Source organism: Oncorhynchus tshawytscha, linkage group LG10 (assembly GCF_018296145.1).
Source record: "Oncorhynchus tshawytscha isolate Ot180627B linkage group LG10, Otsh_v2.0, whole genome shotgun sequence".
NCBI classification, from domain to species: Eukaryota; Metazoa; Chordata; class Actinopteri; order Salmoniformes; family Salmonidae; genus Oncorhynchus; species Oncorhynchus tshawytscha.
The window spans coordinates 56,266,090-56,286,568 of NC_056438.1; the positions used below are offsets into that span (position 1 = coordinate 56,266,090).

The 20,479-nt window shown below is 42.1% G+C and overlaps 2 protein-coding genes across 3 annotated transcripts in view; both read right to left on the reverse strand.

Moving 5' to 3' along the window:
• Positions 1-1,574, reverse strand: part of slc6a9 (solute carrier family 6 member 9) — an 84,843-nt gene extending 83,269 nt beyond the window's left edge. The window contains exon 1 of one of the 2 annotated variants that reach the window (XM_024435608.2): positions 1,322-1,574. The gene's annotated coding sequence lies outside the window, so the exon portion shown is untranslated. Of the gene's footprint in view, positions 1-1,256 lie in introns of both variants that reach the window. The other variant, XM_024435606.2, reaches the window with a different exon arrangement.
• Positions 1,575-6,527: 4,953 nt separating this feature from the next.
• On the reverse strand, positions 6,528-9,277 carry klf17 (Kruppel-like factor 17). Its single transcript, XM_024435612.2, has 3 exons — positions 9,055-9,277; positions 7,519-8,548; positions 6,528-7,374 (listed from the first exon to the last, which is right to left on the reverse strand). The coding sequence occupies exons 1-3, from the start codon at positions 9,139-9,141 to the stop codon at positions 7,199-7,201; spliced, it is 1,293 nt and encodes a 430-aa protein (XP_024291380.1). The 5' UTR covers positions 9,142-9,277; the 3' UTR covers positions 6,528-7,198.
• Between the last annotated feature and the right edge of the window lie 11,202 nt (positions 9,278-20,479).

The window sequence follows — 20,479 nt, forward strand, 5'->3', positions numbered from 1 at the left end:
CATTTTAGCTAGCTATTTTGGTTGTGATAAAAGTTAGACCCTAGAATTGGGTGTGAGAGAGGCCCTGCTGTGAAGGTGAGGGGGGCTGGGTGGCATACATGCATGTATGGTAGAGCTACTATTGACATAGGCTATTTCCCAGCTTTTTCACAAGCATTAGAGTGAGTATGGTTATAGACAAAAACCCTGACAAAAACCATAAAGATTACTGTCACTATAAATAATAAATTACAGTAAATTACACATTACATTGGGGGAGATTCACAAACGTCCATGGGGGTTCCAGGTGTTAAGTTAAAGCTAAAGTCTAATATGTTCTGCTATCCCATGGTCATTTCAATAAATGGTACGAAATGATACTAATGGGTTAAATGATAACCCAAGATCTCAGACTGTATTACTCAATTGTTTGTTTTTTTCTTGTCACTTGAGTGTTTGTAAACAAACAAGCTCCAAAATATGTATAATAAAACTATGACTCAAACCTTTCATCTCTACATTAGAATATATCTATGAATTAGAGGGTGATGATGATGATGAGCAACGGCTACGCTATTTCCCCAGGCTTGATCCAGACCAATCCCTCAGGTTACCAAACAGTGTCATGCTTTTGAAATGGCAGAATGCGCCTTTAAAATGTTTGTAGACTTCTTGAACTAACTTTTGAGAAATGTTCAACGTTGCACAGTGACTTCCTCTGGTGAAGCCCTGACATCGTGTAAAGGTTGGTCAAGATTCTCACCGCGTATTTTGACAAAACCCACAGAAGCACAGCAACCGGGAAAGTAACGTTAGCTGACACACTGCCACGTAATGTTACATTTGGTCTTGCATTTTGTATCAGTAACTTGACACCACTGTATCTTAAGTTAATTCATTAAAAAATCGACTTAGCTAGCAAGTGAATAGTTGGAGATAAATTCACTCGAGTTTTCGTTGAACAGGGAAACAACGTAATTGGCAAGCGTTGAAACGTCTGTATCACATCCTTGTTAAACAAATATGTATCATTCTCTGAGTAAACAACTAACGTTAGCTAGCAAGCTAATTTCAAGTATCTTCAGGAAAGCCAATATTGAAGCATTAACATATTTCTAGCATCCAGACATGGCAAGCCTACTGGCCCTTGTCTTTACTGTTGGCTAATAAGGTTGATTGACGCCTCTATTCAAACTACTGAATGTGGCAAAACAACTAGCTAGCTATAACAATGTATGAACATCTTATTTGAATGGTTTGTGTCATTAATTGCTTACCATAGCGTGGTGTCGTGAACATATGGTGGCAAAATATCAATATAGAATGTTCGGAGTTTCATCACCTTGTCTTGAGCCTTCCTCTTCTTTCAAAATACGCCCCGTCTTTTACTAACATAATTTCAATAATTGCTCCGTCTATAATTTCAGTCTTGAGTGATGAGCAGCAGCGCGTGCATTAATCCATTCGCCACAGTTTGGTCCAGTATCCACTACAAATGATGAGCTGGAACCGAGAGATTGAGAAACAGCTTTTATCTCCAGGCCACCAGACTGTTAAACACTAGCTGACCTCCGCCCAGTACCCTGCCCTGAACCTGTCACTGTTACTAGCAGGCTACCCGCCCGATACTCTACCCAGAACCTTAGAGACTGTCGCCCGATGTACATAGTCATTGAACACTGGTCACTTAATAATGTTTACGTACTGTTTCACCCACTTTATATGTATATACTGTATTCTAATCACGACTCATCCTTTATAATTTATTTTCTTATTTTTCTGGACCACTAAACTTTGATTTGATGATGAATAATGACAATGATAAGAGATACTCGTGAATATTACACTGATGGGTCAGGTAGCTTGCCTGACATGCTTTTGTAACAGGCTTGCACATGCTGAAGAGAATGTGAAAGCTCCTTTGTGTGAAATCAAGTGGCTAGAAACAGCTAAACGTACTATGCAGTAGTAGGCTACTATGCATTGTAATTGAACCACCATTTGTCATGGAATGATGTACGAGAATGACATTCTCAGGCTAAAATGATATCTAATAGCTGTCTACAAGTTTGTATCATTCGCAGGATGTCTTTGCTGATGTCAGTGGAGAGAGACAGATGCCAAGTGAGCACAGTTCAACTGTCACATGAAAAGACATTGAAATTTGGTCTGTCCACCCTGGCCTTGATTTCAACGTCAACAGATGTCATTTTGTGGTCTGGACCGGCTTTGATTTCAGCATCCACAGATGTACAGTACAGTACAGTAGAGCAGCAGTAGAGTAAAGTACAGTATAATGTATTATATTGTACTATACTGTACTTTACTATACTTCACTGTACTATTCTCTACTGTACTCTACTGAACTAAACACTACTTACTGTACTGAACTAAACTCTACTGTGCTCTCCGGGATGCTGGCCGGGTGGCCCCCCGGGGGGTACTGTCATGCCTGCCCCCGCTCTCCCTCTCTGGCGCTCAAGGGCGCCAGGCTGCCCTTCATTACCCACACCTGTCACCATCATTACGCGCAGCAGCGCTCATTGGACTCCCTTTGTTGATTGCCCCGTCTATAACTGTCTGCTCCACAGTTTGTTCCCTGTGTCTGCATTAATGTCGTTTTTTGTTCTTGTCCAACCGCTGTCCTGTCCTGTTCCATGTCATGTCCGTTGATAATTAAATGTTCCCTCCCTGTACCTGCTTCTCGCCTCTACCAGCATCAACACTTACATAGTCTTTTACTATGATATCAAAAACAGTATTCCTTATCTACAGTAGTTTACCACTCAGAGTAGAATAACACAAATATTTTCAATTTGGATTCAATCCCATGTTATAAACATATTATTGAAGTATGCAAATATAAAAGGGAAAATGTGAATGCCATTGGGTTGCCTGGTCAGAGCTGTGCCCACCCCACTGGTTAGTTTAGCTTCTGACCTAGTGCGGAGTTGACCCAGCTCAGGATTCCTCTTACGTAAACAAATGAAACCATAACAGGGCCTCCATGACAACAAGCCACAACGCCAAACAGTGTACATTTCCTTCGGAAAGTATTCACACCCCTTGACTTTTTCCACATTTGTTACATTACAGACTTATTCTAAAATGGATTAAATACATAAAAAATCCTCAGCAATCTACATACAATACCCCATAATGACAAAATGAAAACAGGTCACTTTTTTTTAGCAAATGTATTAAAAATAAAAACAGAAATACCTTATTTACATAAGTATTCAGACCCTTTCCTATGAGACTCAAAATTGAGCTTGGGTGCATCCTGTTTCCATTGATCATCCTTGAGATGTTTCTACAACTTGATTGGAGTCCACCTGTGGTAAATTAAATTGATTGGACAGATTTAAAAAGGCACACATCTGTCTATATAAGGTCCCACAGTTCACAGAGCATGTCAGAGCAAAAACCATGCCATGAGGTCGAAGGAATTGTCCATAGAGCTCTGAGACAGGATTGTGTCGAGGCACAGATCTGGGGAAGGGTACCAAAACATTTTATGCAGCATTGAAGGTCCCCTAAGAACACAGTGGCATCCATCATTCTTAAATGGAAGAAGTTTGGAACCACCAAGACTCTTCCTAGAGCTGGCCGCCCGGCCAAACTGAGCAATCGGGGGGAAGTAACCAAGAACCCAATGGTGACTCTGACAGAGCTCTAGAGTTCCTCTGCGAAGATGGGAGAGCCTTCCAGAAGGACAACCTTAGTTGAGGCACATGACAGCCTGTTTGGAGTTTGCCAAAAGCACCTAAAGACTCTCAGGCCATGAGAAACAAGATTCTCTGGTCTGATGAAACCAGGATTGAACTCTTTGGCCTGAATTCCAAGCATCACGTTAGGAGGAATCATGGCACCATCCCTACTGTGAAGCATGGTGGTGGTAGCATCATGCTGTGGGGATGTTTTTCAGCGGCAGGGACTGAGAGACTAGTCAGGATTGAGGCAAAGATGAACAGAGCAGAGTACAGAGAGATCATTGATGAAAACCTGCTCCAGAGCACTCAGGACCTCAGACTGGGGTGAAGGTTCACTTTCCAACAGGACAATGACCCTACGCACACAGCCAAGACAAAGCAGGAGTGGCTTCGGGACAAGTCTCTGAATGTCCTTGAGTGACCCAGAGCCTGGACTTGAACCCGATCTAACATCTCTGGAGAGACCTGAAAATAGCTGTGCAGCAACGATCCCCATACAACCTGACATAGCTTGAAATGATCTGCAGAGAAGAATGTGAGAAACTCCCCGAATACAGGTGTGCCAAGCTTGTAGGGTCATACCCAAGAAGACTCAAGGCTGTCATCACTACCAATGGTGCTTCAACAAAGTACTGAGCAAAGGGTCTGAATATTTAAATATGTAAATGTGATATTTTCGTTTTGAATTTTGAATAAATTACCAAAAATGTCTGAACCTGTTTTTCTTTGTCATTATGGGGTATAGTGTGTAGATTGATGAGGAAAAAATATTTAATCGATTTTAGAATAAGGCTGTAACGCAGGGGTGGGCAACCGTTTTGGCTCGAGGGCCACATCGGGATTTTGAAATTCAACAGAGGGCCGCATGTTTTAGGGGAACAATTGTCTGCACCACTCGGCCTCCCGAGGTACGCAGCGGTCTAAGGCACTGGATTGCAGTGCTTGAGGCGTCACTACAGACCCGGGTTCGATCCTAGGCTGTCTCACAGCTGGCTGTGACTGGGAGACCCATGAGGCGGCGCACAATCGGCCCAGCGTCATCCGGGTTAGGAGAGGGTTTGGCAGGCTGAGATTTCCTTGTCCCATCGCACTCTAGTGACTCCTGTGGCAGGCCGGGCGCATGCATGCTGACACAGTCACCAGGTGTACAGTGTTTCCTCCTACACATTGGTGCAGCTGGCTTCTGGGTTAACCGGGCATTGTATCAAGAAGCAGTGTGGCTTTGCTAGGTTGCTCTCGACCTTCGGCTCTCCTGAGTACGGGAGTTGCAGTGATGAGACAAGACTGTAACTACCAATTGAATACCAAGAAATTGGTATCTCGCAGGCCGGATTGAAGTGCCCAGCGAGCCGTACTTTGCCCCCCTTGCTGTAACAAAATGTGGAAAAAGTCAAGGGATCTGAATATTTTCCAAAGTCACTGTATATTCATGAGTTAAAATCTGCCATCGCTTTGACTGTGTCAATACTTGGCTTCTAGAAGATTTATGTTATTACTGTAAAATGAGAAGTAATGTGTTTTAGCACTTATGACCATATGTCTACCTCAACTTTTTGACACTGTTATTGAATGGTACAGTCAACTGTCCAAAAATATAAGATATAGTTAGGCCTATATTTGGGGGACGTTAAATTATTATACATATCCTCATTCCCTGCAACCATAAGAATAATAGACAAGCAACTCAGTTACCCAGTCACTTAGGATGCCTATCTGTTAGAAGGGAAGGGGCACAGCTAAAGTAAACATTGTATTTCCCACACTATGCTCAGTAAAATCCAGGTTGAACCACCCATATTTCAGACAGAGTTGTTTTATTCAGCTCAATGTAGGCCACATAGCAGGCAAGGGGCGGAGGAAATGTTACGTTGACACAGAAGTCCCAATTGACTTAAGACACACGCCACCTTGTTTGGGATCAGAGTCTAGAATACCTACAACATACAATTCTAATTCCACATATGGACCAGAAACACTTTTGAACTTTAGCCCATTCATATGTGGAGGTAATGGGAAGTAAAATGAAAAATGAGACCACATTATACTTGCAATATTATTACAATGTGGATCAACAGTTTTGGTAAGGACTGCTTTGTCAGGAAATGTGTTTGTGTTTAGATGAGTGTATTAGTTAATGTAATTTTGGAGATTAAGGTGAACAAAGATAATACTTTTCTTGAGTACAAAGACCAAGGAAGGAGTAATTTTCTTGCCTTGACTTGGCTCAAGTGAATTCTGATGTTACAGCTTGGTTACATCAGTGCAATGGTACAGACTGCCCTCATGAGGTAGATGATAGAATTGACAACATACTTCACTTTTAAGTGCCTAATAAATGCAAGTCGGTCAAATGAACAGGAGAGGGCGACAATCGCTATCTGTACAGCCAACCATGATATTGACACCTTATAACAGTGTATTACTGTAAATATAGGCCTAACTATTGCTATGACATCTCTTCAGTTTGGCTTTGAAATAATTCAATTACATTGGTGGGTGAGAAGTAGTGAAGTATCCAACCTATAGTTCTTAAAATCATTGTGCAGCGTACTTTATGGGGGCATCATAAAATGCCTACTAGGTGTCTGTGAAGGTGTGTAAATAATATAATTTTAGATCCACAGTATACTATGGGCCATGTTCAGTAGTATGTCCTTAGGCTTGTCTTAGGAAGCTTCAATGAGTGTTGCCTGTCACTATTACAAAGGGGACGTCAGAACTCATCCTAGACCCAGTGTTATAAAAATGTATGCCCTTTGAGTGTTTCGATTTCTTGGCCAGACCCTTGGACACTAATCTTAACACTATTCATGTCAAATAAGAAAATTCAAACAATTAATTTCCATTTTATTTTATTTTCATAAAACACAGCTCTTGTAACACTTTGTCTTTGTTATTTTACAAAACTATATTGCACTTAGAGTGGATAATATTTTCCCAGAGCTTCAAGTATTTCTAGTACAGTTTTGGGAGAATATTTCCTTACAACTTTAGCATCATTTTGTATACAAAATGTATGAAACTTTGAAAGGCAGTGTTAAGTACCTGATTTAATTAAGAGCACTTTGAGAAGCATAAGCCTAAGCATTCAAACAATTAAATAGAAAAGTGTTTTGAAATACACATTTTATTGTAAGAACTATAGAAAACCATGGAAAGTCTGGTGATTCTTGTAAACAGCAACAAAGTATTAAAGTTATGCAGTAGGCCTAAGTGATAGAAAACAAATGTCCTTTTACATGTAGGCATATGTACAAAAAATATTGGGTAGGCTACAGCAAGCCGTTTTTCAGTGTTTTATTTTAAAAGACAAAATAGCAACAATCAGCAGTCACCAACACTCAATAATTTAAATGCAAGAGTAAGCAAGAAAGGCTCTCCTTTTCCTTAAATATTGTACTCCCATCATTTAGAAGAGAATGATAGTATGTACAAGCATTTACATGTCCAGTCTATCGCCATGATACAAAAATAGAACGTTCAAAGTCAGATCCAACTGTCTCTGTTTACATGTGCCTCTTCATGTGCAGTGCGAGGTGATCTGAGCGCGAGAAGGCCCTCTCACACAAGTGGCACTGGAAAGGCCTCTGACCGGTGTGCTTTCTATAGTGACGAGTCAGCTCGTCAGACCTCGCAAATTTCCAACCACAGCCTTCCCAATTGCAATGGTACGGTTTCTCACCTGTGGATTACAAGGACAATACAGTTAGATTTTCGTGCATAATAGGCTAGTGTCCATTTTTTTGGAGGGGGGGGGGGATTGAAGATAGATTCCAACAAAACAGAAGAACATATAGGTTATATTGTAAATTAAATGTGTAATTACCTGTGTGTGTTCGCATGTGAGCCTTTAGATGGGAACTCTTGGTGTAGGTCTTCCCACATCCAGGGAATTCACAGCTATGAGTGGCTGTGCGCTTTCTCGCCCAAGACCGACGGCCCCGTTTGGGTTTGCTATCTTCCGGCGCGTAAAACTCCAAAAGTGGCGATGATGGTGGGGTCAACATCACCCCCGGCATGGACGGGTGGTGCACCCGCATGGGCTCCCTGAACATCCTGTACTGTCCATGATACTGTAGCGCACCTTGGTGATGCGTGTACTGCGGTGGATATGGCTCATACTGTTGCAGGTGTGCCATGTTAGTATGCTGATGAGAGTTAATCTCTGTCAAGTGACAGTCTTTGCGCCCCATCCCATCTCGGGACACACTCTGTTGCATGCCATGAGGTGCAAACCCCTGAACAGCAAGTTGATGGTGCGCGAACTCTGTGTGCAGGGAACGCATGTGTTTCTCATCATACATGTGTCCTATAAAGTCACCTGCCATCATGCACGACCGCTCAGTGTTTTCTGTCTTTATTTTGTATCCCATGGGATGAGAGTCGGTCACTTGTAAGTGGACTGGAGTAGCAGTAGCTATATTCAAGGCCCGCAGTTCAGTGTACTCCCGCCTGACCGTGGCAGGCTGCTTCAGCCTGTAGTCTAACAGCGTGTCGCTCTGATAATTCATCTCTGGGGTTAGCAGCTCGGCTACCAGACTGTGCCCAGGACTTGTGTTGAAGTTATAGCTGCCGTAAGCATTGGGTGTGAGCTGAGAACCGTCACTGTCATGCCCTGTGCTGCAGCTTTCCGGCGACTCAGGCAGTGAGTATGAGCACGACTGTTGAGATGAGTTATTGGTTCCACTTTCAGATCCAATGGTGTTGGATAAAATGAACTCTAAATCCAAGAATTTCCCCAGGTCATCTTCATCTCTGGTCACTGCAGGTGATTCAACGATACTGAGCTCCACTTCAATCTGGGATCTCAAGTCATCACCTGTTGTGCTGGTATTGCAACCATCCACTTCCCAGTCCTATAATGTAAATAAAACGACATTGTCATTTGAATATTGTTTCAGTCAGAACCTCTTTCCAAAACAGTTGTGGGTTTTTCTTTGTGTAGCCTATATAGGCTATACCCACTGGGCACAGACGTCAGTTTTGAATTACCTTTGTTGGAGTCAACAAACATGAAATCAACTAAAATCAACCAAAAATGTCACCATGTATTTGGAGTTAGGTTAAAAATTGGGGAAAATTACGAAATTCCCTTAGGTTGATTACTTTTTTCAAATCCAATTAGTTTTCCACGCTGATTCAAAGTCATGACATTGCATTTTTTCTGTTGAAATGACGTGGAAACAACGTTGATTCAACCAGTTTTTGCCCAGTGGGTATATTTCTCTTGAGCAAATAAAATAGCGAAATAAACAAAAGAAAAGCAAGCATTATAATTAAAAATTGCACACTATGTTATCAACTTTGTATGTTCAGTTAGTTACTGTTGAAGAAATTACATCGGGGAAAAAAGTACACTTACATGGACAATTGCAGACTGTCTTTCCTCCATCGTCTTACTGCTTGAAAACGTAGTAATCGACGGCAGCGTCGCATCAGCGAGAGCCATTATGAAATGTTATTTTAGTTAACCTTTTACACCTGTCCAAATTCAGTAAGGCAAACGAAGCTGAGATATTTACCCCAAAACATCTAACGCTATGTAGCAATCCAAGTCGAACCAAACGATATAACCCCTGATGACTGTAGTGCCCGCCAGTTATAGCCCCGTCCTGGACAGACTTTGTGGGCGTGTCAGAGGTCGTTTCACCTGTTGACCAATAGGGTGAAGTGTTGAGGTAGACTTTACTACGATTTTACATGCCTCCATGCATATGTATGAGAAATGCATTTATTTTAAAAGCTTACAAAATATCTAAATCGTATTTACAAAAGCCATAGCATGTTTGCCTTAATTCAATAATCAAAAGGTTGAATGGGCCTATAAAAGTTTACATTTCAGTGCGTTTTAGTTTGCAGAGAAAGCTCATTTTGGATTTTTAAAAAGCCAAGTTGAATTTGTTATCATCATTTGTGAAGTCTATAGTTGTGCAATTACATTCATTGCAAGTCTATTACCCTCTAATTTCAATCAAATTATCAATCAATAATAATAACCATGTATTCATATTATTCTTCTATATGTTTTTATACATATATATTAAGGAGATGTGTTCTACATTTATATTTATTCATAGTTATTTTAATCATTGTCCTCTGTGCTTTCCCACTCAAAAACAAGGACTTCAGATTCCATCAGGGAATATAACTGAAGGGGGCGGGCGACACTTACCGCGTGCAAACTCGCTGTGCAATTAGTTCAATAATATGATAATTTCTCTGATATAATTGATCTGAAATAAATGGATAAGGGTTTATACGCTTCAATATATAGTAATCACGGTATGGCCTTCTGAATCAGCCCAGTCAGAAATAAATATTTTCAAGTGTAAAAAAAAAAGTAGCAATCCTAGGCCTAACTCTCATGAATGTATCACCCGATGATAGCATAATTTTGCAAGTAAAATATCCAGCTACTTCTAGTTTCTTTTCACCTCTCTCGAACATACCATATGTTCGATTTGACAGTCTATAGATATGCCTAATCTCAATCGGCAATATCATATATCACATAGAATGTGTGACATTGTGCCATTCTCAGGACCATCGAAACAACGTGTTAATCTTAACGGTACACAAAGCAGTTACATGTTCGCTTTACATCAACAAACCCATTCGTTGGCTTGATTATCATCCAAATCAGGGTACTTGGCACATAGAGCATCTGCTGCTGGGCTTGTCATCCTGATTACAAAGATAAATTGTTCAAATATGTTCAAATATGTCATAGAATCATATCTTTTTTTTGTTGAGCTGGCAATATACAATTGAAAGAATAAACAAACAAATGTCATCTGATGCTCAACATGACAAACTGCAAAAACATATTTGAAACATTGTGTTGGGCAGCCAAAATTCTGCTTCATGCACTATCGTGCTACATTGTATGTCTATTCTTTAATAGACTACAATAGTTGTTTCAAATTGAGCATAAAGTGATTAAGAAATATGTATATCCTAATTTATTCAGAATTAAACCAGAGACTCCTAGACTATCAAGAGCTCATGTGCCGAGTAGACTGCCCTGCAAGATAATCTCCTCCGTGCCTTTATACTCCGTTATTTTTAAACGTCCTACGCAAATCAGATTCCGGAGTAACCGTTGTGTCGATAGCCAAGTGGAAATGGAGTTAGTTTCCTGAGGAAAAACTGGACACTTTTCCTCCACTCCACTTTCACTCTTCTGTGACTGCGTGTACTACACACGCACTCGCACATGTTTTTTTAGTGTCATACACACCCAACCAGTCAAAGTCATGTCCAACGATATCAAGTAGATATTTCGCTTTGGGATGTTGGCTCAATGTCAACCGAAACGAAAGCACGATTGAAAAGTTTTAGTAAAAATTAAAAACGGCCATAAACAACTTATCATTAAACTCATAACGTATAGGTAGCTATATACCTGCTACATTTTAAGAAAGAGAACAAAGGGCATAGAAATAAGAGGCTATAGAAAGGCACAAAAGGAGAACGCTATTTCCTATCTTGTATAATCAAATACAATAAGACATCTAGGACAAATAGAGAGAAAGATATGAATGGTTGGTAAAAGGGTCACATTTCTCCTTTTGTATTTCTCTGTGTTCAAAGAGAGGAAGGCTCCTCTTGTTTTCCAAACACAATTTAGAAGATTGCACATTGGCAGACAGTGCCATGGCCCACTTCCTGGATCCATTTGATTTTACTTACAAGGAAATCTATGATGGGACATCACTTATCTTGATGAATTATCTTGCAAGCAGCTCATTCCAAAAATATTATTGTTCTCTCGGAACTGTACTTTTCTCATAACTTATGCCTAAACCATATACCTCACAATTACTTATTATTGTGATTCAAATTTTAGCTTGCAAATCTAACTTGTGTTGCTGCAGCAACCATTGGTATCAGTGAATGAAAACATAGCAGAGGTGGTGTAAAAGTATCATTTGTTTCCACACACAGCAGTGGTCCTCTTCCATGACATTGTCATGCATCTATGTGCTATAAGTGCACGATAACATATGTTTACACAAATGGGTTTATGTCCAAAGATACAATCATGTTTTGCAGACTATGCAGCATTCACACCACAATAAAAGAGTACTGTGTCAATTGGCTTTGTATATATACAGTAATGCATTTATTTTGGCCAGATTTCGACTATTGTAAGCACCCCTTAGCCTTAGCACCTAAATCATGGCCTTTTGTGCATGGATGAAATGCTTCTACTAATGGCTCTATATGAAAGTCTTCTTTCTGTCAAGATTACACATTGTGGCTTTATCAAATATATTTTGTAGTTTAGTCACACTACTCCAATTGATGATTACCACCTTTTATTTTTGAGTCATTCATCATTCTGCCCTGTAATTGGCTCTCTGTCTCTACCGCATGATTGTCCGTCATCACAAGCTAAGACAGATGGATCATGTCTGTTCAAAATAAAAAACATTATCACACTATGTCAGACGTAGTATGGAGGTTGATACCCGGACAGCAGTAGTTGACGTTACTTCAATCCATGGCAGCCATATCACTCAGCCCCATTAGTGTGACCAAGTAAATATTTGTGCCCACCATCACTACCCCCTTTCCCGTTCAATCTTCCCTTAGCCTGCTGACCATGTTATCTGTATGAACAAGCCTAGAAGGCTTCTCTCCTCTCTATCTCCTGTAGGAGACTGGACAATAACAAAGAGGCTGGAGACGAGACCTCAATCACCACATGACTGGTTAAATGTCCCAGCCAGGAGCCAGCCGACCTGTCTGCTAGAATGAAAGGAACAGACCCAGGTTACTTCAGATGCTGTATCTTAATTTGATCATCCTGTTGTTGCACAACTTTTCCTGAACAGCAGGAAATGCAAACTTGTAGTGCATTCAAGGTTTTAAAAAAGTATTCTAAAGTTTGTAATTTCCACTTTAAAATGTGATTTGCCCTAACTTGATTTGCCCTAATGAAAAATATCAACCCCTACATGAAATGTCCATGAATTATAATCCACATAATAATTCACATTTCCTGTTGCTGTAGGATTATTTTCCTGCTGTAGGAAAGTGGCTCAAATTAAGATTTTACTGTAGTTTGTGTGTGGTGTGTGTGGACAAAGCAGAGAAGCCTGCCTAGATAGCCCATACCATGATAGTCTCAGGACAAAGCACACAATTAGATATTTTCACTGATTGTTGTTTTGTTTTTGTTTGAACATATTTTAAATGTTGTTGGTCCTTTAATCATGGTGTGTTGTGTTGGTCATTAGACCATCCTACATCCTTCTCCTCTCTCTTCTCTCTCTTTGATGCATGATAATAATAACCCAGAAGTGGTTGGGACATACTGTAGTCTTTATTTCTTCTTCTTCTTCCCCCTGTTTTCCCACTGTTCTGTTTATCTTCCTGTCCGGCTGTAGTTTCACTCAGGCACTTCAACAAATGAATAACAATCTAATCTAGTGACTCCAGTCACTAGTAATTATCCTCCATCCCAGAAGCAGAGGGGAAACCCACTCCTATCTAATATAATTACGCTGCCTTGCATGACATAAAAAAGCAACACAGAAGCTTTACCTTTTCTAATATATCAAAGGAGGGGATGCCATTGGTCAACTAGAGTGGGAGTAGGAACAAATACAGTCTTGGGATAATCATGGGAAAAGAAAAGCAATAACACTGGCTGGGTAGTGGCTGGTTGGCTGACTGGCTTGGTAATCAGCAATTCTGCTCTTCCTGAGAGCAGCACATGCATGCTACATGAACTAGTCTGTTGTATGGACTGTGCTGGAGGAACCTGCTGGCTTTCTGTGAACATCCACATTAAATATGTTTGTTAGTTCACCAAACCCCATATGCAGTTAGAAACTTTCAGGTGCTATAAAAACAACATGAAGAATTTCTCTGGTCTCTTTATCACACATTTTAAAGGGGAACCTGTATTTAAAAATTATATATAATATCTATTTCTATGTACTGCTGCTGTATGTTTAGTTTTAAGTATACATTGTTTCCTCTCCATGGTTTAACTCCTGTGCACTTAAGTATCTAAAGTGTGTAAAGTGTTTTGGTAGCATTCACCACTAATTCACACTTAATAAGATCAGGACGACAGCTACTTAAGTAACAGCTTCCAGCAGCAGTTTATCATTATAACGATGACCACAGGGATTGAGGAGAAACAGAAACACTACTAGACTGAGACAGAGCAGGATAAGGTGTAGAAATGTTTGCTCTGGGCTGATATTATGAGGTGGGGATGGGGTGTAGGTTCGGGATGGGGAGGTTGAGTGGAGGTGTATGGCACTATAATGATACCTGAGTCTACTGTACCTGAACTGGCCATCACTGTCTTTTCGCACAGTGATTTTGCAGTGATGTCCATCTCTTTCCACAGAGTTTAACAGTCTGCTGCTTTCACTGGCTCACTGGCTTACTGGCTCCTGATGGCCCCTGACCCAGCCAGGGTCCTGTTCTCAGTCACTCATCCCCCTCTTGGGCCCTTTGTCCTAGGATGTAATTGCCCTTGCCGGCTTTGGAGGAACCCTTGTCTGGGGACACAAAACCGTCTCTCTGTGTGTCTGCATCTGGCTGGGGTCAAAAGGACAGCCCAAGAGGACCCGTTTCAGCCCTCCTCGCTCTCCTACTCACTAACAATGGCGTAAATACCTGGGAAAAGCAATTATTTGCTCTCCTATCTGTTCTCCAGCTTTCATATTCTACTGCTGCAGTCAGAATTTAGTTGAGCCAAATAAATATTGTGTCACTTACTAGAGTCCCTGCTTGAACACAATTTGGCTAGCTAGACTCTCCATCTCCCGTTTGAAACTTCAGCCACCTAAATGTTTACAGCACAGGGAATCACATTTGATACTCCTTCATGTGTGATGCCACTACCAACTGAAAATAAATACATCTCATTATCAAGTAAAATTCTGAATCCAACAGTATTTGCCCACCTGCATATTCACATCATGGACTGATTTGTTTACATTGGAAGTTGTACATGTGGTTCTCTTTCAGTCAATCACTCGGGATATAGAGCCACAAAAGTGGAGGTGTCATAATACCCATAAAACCTAGTGGCACACAGGGAAATGGTTCCAATTGTTTTTCCACCATTCATTTATCTCATATGAAATTTTAGGAACACTTCAAATAAGGTGTGTGTTTCATGTAGGCTTACGCTGGCATGACGTTTTGATAACCATGTAAATCTCCTCAGACAAGGTGACTGTTATTAATATATTTAGCTCTATTTACTCTTAGATTCGAAAATGCTAATTAGCGTCAAATTAAACATCATGCAAGACTACAAATCCCTGCAAGCTCCTGCAAGTCATCTCTAGCTGATGCTTTTGCTAACAGGTATTGTGTCAATTTCAAATTTGCACAACACAGTTCACAGAATTGTCCATTTAAAGATGTCCATTTAATTTAGCCAAATTATTCATGACTAAATTTAACAGTAGATAGTTAATCCAGAGATTCTTACCTTTGTCTAGATTTGGCAGTCTCGTCCAGATCATGGCATTTGTATTTCTTTATGATAGCTACATTAGCAGCTAATTAGCATTTTATTTTTGGGGGGTAAATAAAGTCAAATATATTGATAAAAGTCACCTTTTCCAAGAGAGATTTACACGATTATCAAAACATCACACCAGGGTAAGTCAAATCAAATCAAAATCAAATCAAATTTATTTATATAGCCCTTCGTACATCAGCTGATATCTCAAAGTGCTGTACAGAAACCCAGCCTAAAACCCCAAACAGCAAGCAATGCAGGTGTAGAAGCACGGTGGCTAGGAAAAACTCCCTAGAAAGGCCAAAACCTAGGAAGAAACCTAGAGAGGAACCAGGCTATGTGGGGTGGCCAGTCCTCTTCTGGCTGTGCCGGGTGGAGATTATAACAGAACATGGCCAAGATGTTCAAATGTTCATAAATGACCAGCATGGTCGAATAATAATAAGGCAGAACAGTTGAAACTGGAGCAGCAGCACGGCCAGGTGGACTGGGGACAGCAAGGAGTCATCATGTCAGGTAGTCCTGGGGCATGGTCCTAGGGCTCAGGTCCTCTGAGAGAGAGAGAGAGAGAGAGAGAGGGAGAGAGAGAGAGAGAGAAGAGAATTAGAGAATGCACACTTAGATTCACACAGGACACCGAATAGGACAGGAGATGGTACTCCAGATATAACAAACTGACCCTAGCCCCCGACACATTAACTACTGCAGCATAAATACTGGAGGCTGAGACAGGAGGGGTCAGGAGACACTGTGGCCCCATCCGAGGACACCCCCAGACAGGGCCAAACAGGAAGGATATAACCCCACCCACTTTGCCAAAGCACAGCCCCCACACCACTAGAGGGATATCTTCAACCACCAACTTACCGTCCTGAGACAAGGCTGAGTATAGCCCACAAAGAACTCCGCCATGGCACAACCCAAGGGGGGGCGCTATCCCAGACAGGATGACCACATCAGTGAATCAACCCACTCAGGTGACGCACCCCTTCCAGGGACGGCAAGAGGGAGCCCCAGTAAGCCAGTGACTCAGCCCCTGTAATAGGGTTAGAGGCAGAGAATCCCAGTGGGAAGAGGGGAACCGGCCAGGCAGAGACAGTAAAGGCGGTTCGTTGCTCCAGAGCCTTTCCGTTCACCTTCCCACTCCTGGGCCAGACTACACTTAATCATATGACCCACTGAAGAGATAAGTCTTCAGTAAGGACTTAAAGGTTGAGACCGAGTTTGCGTCTCTGACATGGGTAGGCAGACCGTTCCATAAAAATGGAGCTCTATAGGAGAAAGCCCTGCCTCCAGCTGTTTGCTTAGAAATTCTAGGGACAATTAGGAGGCCTGCGTCTTGTGACCGTAGCGTACGTGTAGGTATGTACGGCAGGACCAAATCAGAGAGATAGATAGGAGCAAGCCCATGTAATGCTTTGTAGGTTAGCAGTAAAACCTTGAAATCAGCCCTTGCTTTGACAGGAAGCCAGTGTAGAGAGGCTAGCACTGGAGTAATATGATCAATTTTTTTGGTTCTAGTCAGAATTCGAGCAGCCGTATTTAGTACTAACTGAAGTTTATTTAGTGCTTTATCCGGGTAGCCGGAAAGTAGAGCATTGCAGTAGTCTAACCTAGAAGTGACAAAAGCATGGATTAATTTTTCTGCATCATTTTTGGGCAGAAAGTTTCTGATTTTTGCAATGTTACGTAGATGGAAAAAAGCTGTCCTTGAAATGGTCTTGATATGTTCTTCAAAAGAGAGATCAGGGTCCAGGGTAACGCCGAGGTCCTTCACAGTTTTATTTGAGACGACTGTACAACCATTAAGATTAATTGTCAGATTCAACAGAAGATCTCTTTGTTTCTTGGGACCTAGAACAAGCATCTCTGTTTTGTCCGAGTTTAAAAGTAGAAAGTTTGCAGCCATCCACTTCCTTATGTCTGAAACACATGCTTCTAGCAAGGGCAATTTTGGGGCTTCACCATGTTTCATTGAAATGTACAGCTGTGTGTCATCCGCATAGCAGTGAAAGTTAACATTATGTTTTCGAATAACATCCCCAAGAGGTAAAATATATAGTGAAAACAATAGTGGTCCCAAAACGGAACCTTGAGGAACACCGAAATTTACAGTTGATTTGTCAGAGGACAAACCATTCCCAGAGACAAACTGATATCTTTCCGACAGATAAGATCTAAACCAGGCCAGAACTTGTCCGTGTCGACCAATTTGGGTTTCCAATCTCTCCAAAAGAATGTGGTGATCGATGGTATCAAAAGCAGCACTAAGGTCTAGGAGCATGAGGACAGATGCAGAGCCTCGGTCCGATGCCATTAAAATGTCATTTACCACCTTCACAAGTGCCGTCTCAGTGCTATGATGGGGTCTAAAACCAGACTGAAGCATTTCGTATACATTGTTTGTCTTCAGGAAGGCAGTAAGTTGCTGCGCAACAGCCTTTTCTAAAATTTTTGAGAGGAATGGAAGATTCAATATAGGCCTATAGTTTTTTATATTTTCTGGGTCAAGGTTTGGCTTTTTCAAGAGAGGCTTTATTACTGCCACTTTTAGTGAGTTTGGTACACATCCGGTGGATAGAGAGCCGTTTATTATGTTCAACATAGGAGGGCCAAGCACAGGAAGCAGCTCTTTCAGTAGTTTAGTTGGAATAGGGTCCAGTATGCAGCTTGAAGGTTTAGAGGCCATGATTATTTTCATCATTGTGTCAAGAGATATAGTACTAAAACACTTGAGCGTCTCTCTTGAGCGTCTCGTCTCTCTTAAGTGTTTCTGAAATCCCCTATGGAAAAAAGAATGGTGGAAAAACGATTGGAACCATTTCCTTGTTTGACTGCTAGTTTTCAAGGGTATTATGACTCATACTGTGGTACTCTGTAACATACTATGGAGAGTCAACGACCAATCCTATTCACCTGAAGCAAACTGAAATCACGCCTGCCGAGCCCACCCTCGGAAAGCCCAGCCTTCCTGGCTATAATCCTGGGGTATGCGGGGCTATAATAAGTGGCACATGTTTGAGGGTTGGTGTCAGGTTAAAGGCGTTTCTCCTTGGACATTTTGATGTTCTTACAAGAGCTTTTTGAGCAGGGCCTTTCTTTTTTCACATTGACGGTTTATATGGCAGCCATCTTGGCGTTTCATGTAGGGATTGACAGTTCTACCCTGGAGTCTCATCCTCTGGTGGTGCAGTTCCTGAAAAGCGTGCATTGGATAAGACCAGTGTATAAGCATATGGCACCGACCTGGGACCTGCTTTTTGTCCTGGACGCTCTGTGTGAGCCTCCGTTTGAACCATCGGAGTCTGTGGACCTGAAGATCCTTTTCTACAAAACTACCCTGCTCATGGCCTTTGCATCAGCCAAGCGCGTTGGGGATCACCACACAGTGCACCTTTTTTGTTTGGAGTTGGCTCCTGGCAACTCCACATTGATGTTCCATCCTAAAGAAGCTTTTGCCCATGTCTTAAAGGTCCCTGACTTTGGAGCTGTTCCCTTTCTCACCACATCTGTTTGCTTCCAGTGAACAACAGAGGTTGCATGGCCTGTGTCCAGTGTGCAGTTTACACACATACTGTATGGTAGGACCAAGTACATCTGTGTTTGGTACCAGCTTTTAGTCTGTTTAGCTAATCCAGCTCAGGGTAGGGTGCTTTCTAAGCAGCACCTTTCTCTTTGGAATGTATCTCCCTGGTATATGACAGCAAAGGACACCTAGCAGTGTACGTGCTCACTCCACTAGGGATGTGACAGCTTCTTGGGAATTGTTCAGGGGCATGAAGATTTGTGATATCTGTGCTGCAGCGAGATTGGGTTCCCCACAGACCTTTGTGAGGTTTAATCACTTGGATGTAACTGCTCCCAGTGTGGCTCATAGTGTTCTTATGGCTGGGTCTGGGTGTTAGGCAGCGTGCACATTTATCTGGATTACATTTACATTTTAGTAGGTGCTCTTATCCAGAACAATTTACAATAGTGAGTGCATATATTTTCATACTTTTTTTCATACGGGTCCCCTGTGGGAATCAAACCCACAGCCCTGGCATTGCAAGCACCATGCTCTACCAACTGAGCCACATGGGTTACCGCAGTTCCCCTGTGGGATTGAGCCTTGGGCTTCCTTGGTGTCCGGCAGCCTGCAGATTGCGCAATTTGCCGGGATACCACACTTTCCATGTGGGTTTGATCCTTGGGCTGCCGTAATACGTTGATGAGGCGGTGCACGAATAATCATTATCATGTCACAGCAGGTGCCCTGCTTGCGTGAGCTCTGACATTCCAGACTCCTTGGGTCTCTGTGTGAGCCTTTTTGGAACTCGTAAGGTCTATGGACTTGGACAGCCATGGTCATTGTGTTTTGTCCGGGTTACCACAGTTTCCCTGTGGTTTTGAGCCTTGGGCTGCCTTGATGGTCAGCAGCGTGCGCATTTTATCAGGGTCACCAAAGACCCCTGTGGGTTTGAGCCTTGGACTGCCGTGGCTCATCGACTCTGGTCGATGCTATGCAGAGCATGTGTGCACTTTACCAATTCACGACACATGCTCTGTTGTTTTGGACTTGCGGTTCCTTTGTACAAGTTCTGACATTTCAAGCTCGCAAGGTAAGTATTGTTCTTGGAACCGTGGGGTCTATGGACTTGGGATGCAGTGGCAGTGTGTAAGTGCGAATAGACAAGTTGTAGCAGTTCTGGTTCCCTATATGGGGCTTTGACATTTCAGGCTTCTTGGGCTTCTGTAACCCCTTTTTGAAGACGGTGGAACCTGTGTGCGTTTGGGCTGCCGATCGCCTCCTATTTTGGTACCCTCTGAGCCGGCTTGGGGCATGATTGTATGTCCCCATAGTAATTTATACAGAGTGACTGACTGAAAGGGAATGTACAGTTATGAATTTAACTACTGTTCCCTGAAGGACGGAATGAGGTTTAACATATTTTGGTCCTGCTCTGTCAGGGCTCGCTGAAGAGTGGTACTGAATTGAGAAGATGTATGCGAGCCCCGGTATTATAGCCAGGAAGCCGGGGCTTCCGGGGGTGTGATTTCAGTTTGCTACAGGTGAATAGGATTGGTTGTTGACTCCCCATAGTATGTTATACCTCATTCCCTCCTTCAGTGAATAGTAGTTATATTCATAACGGCACGTTTTACGTTTTGAGCCACGGCAGTCCAAGGCTCAAACCCACAGGGGTCTTTGGTGACCCTGATAAAATGCGCACGCTGCTGCCCATCAAGGCAGCCCAAGGCTCAAACCCACAGGGGTCTTTGGTGACCCTGATAAAATGCGCAC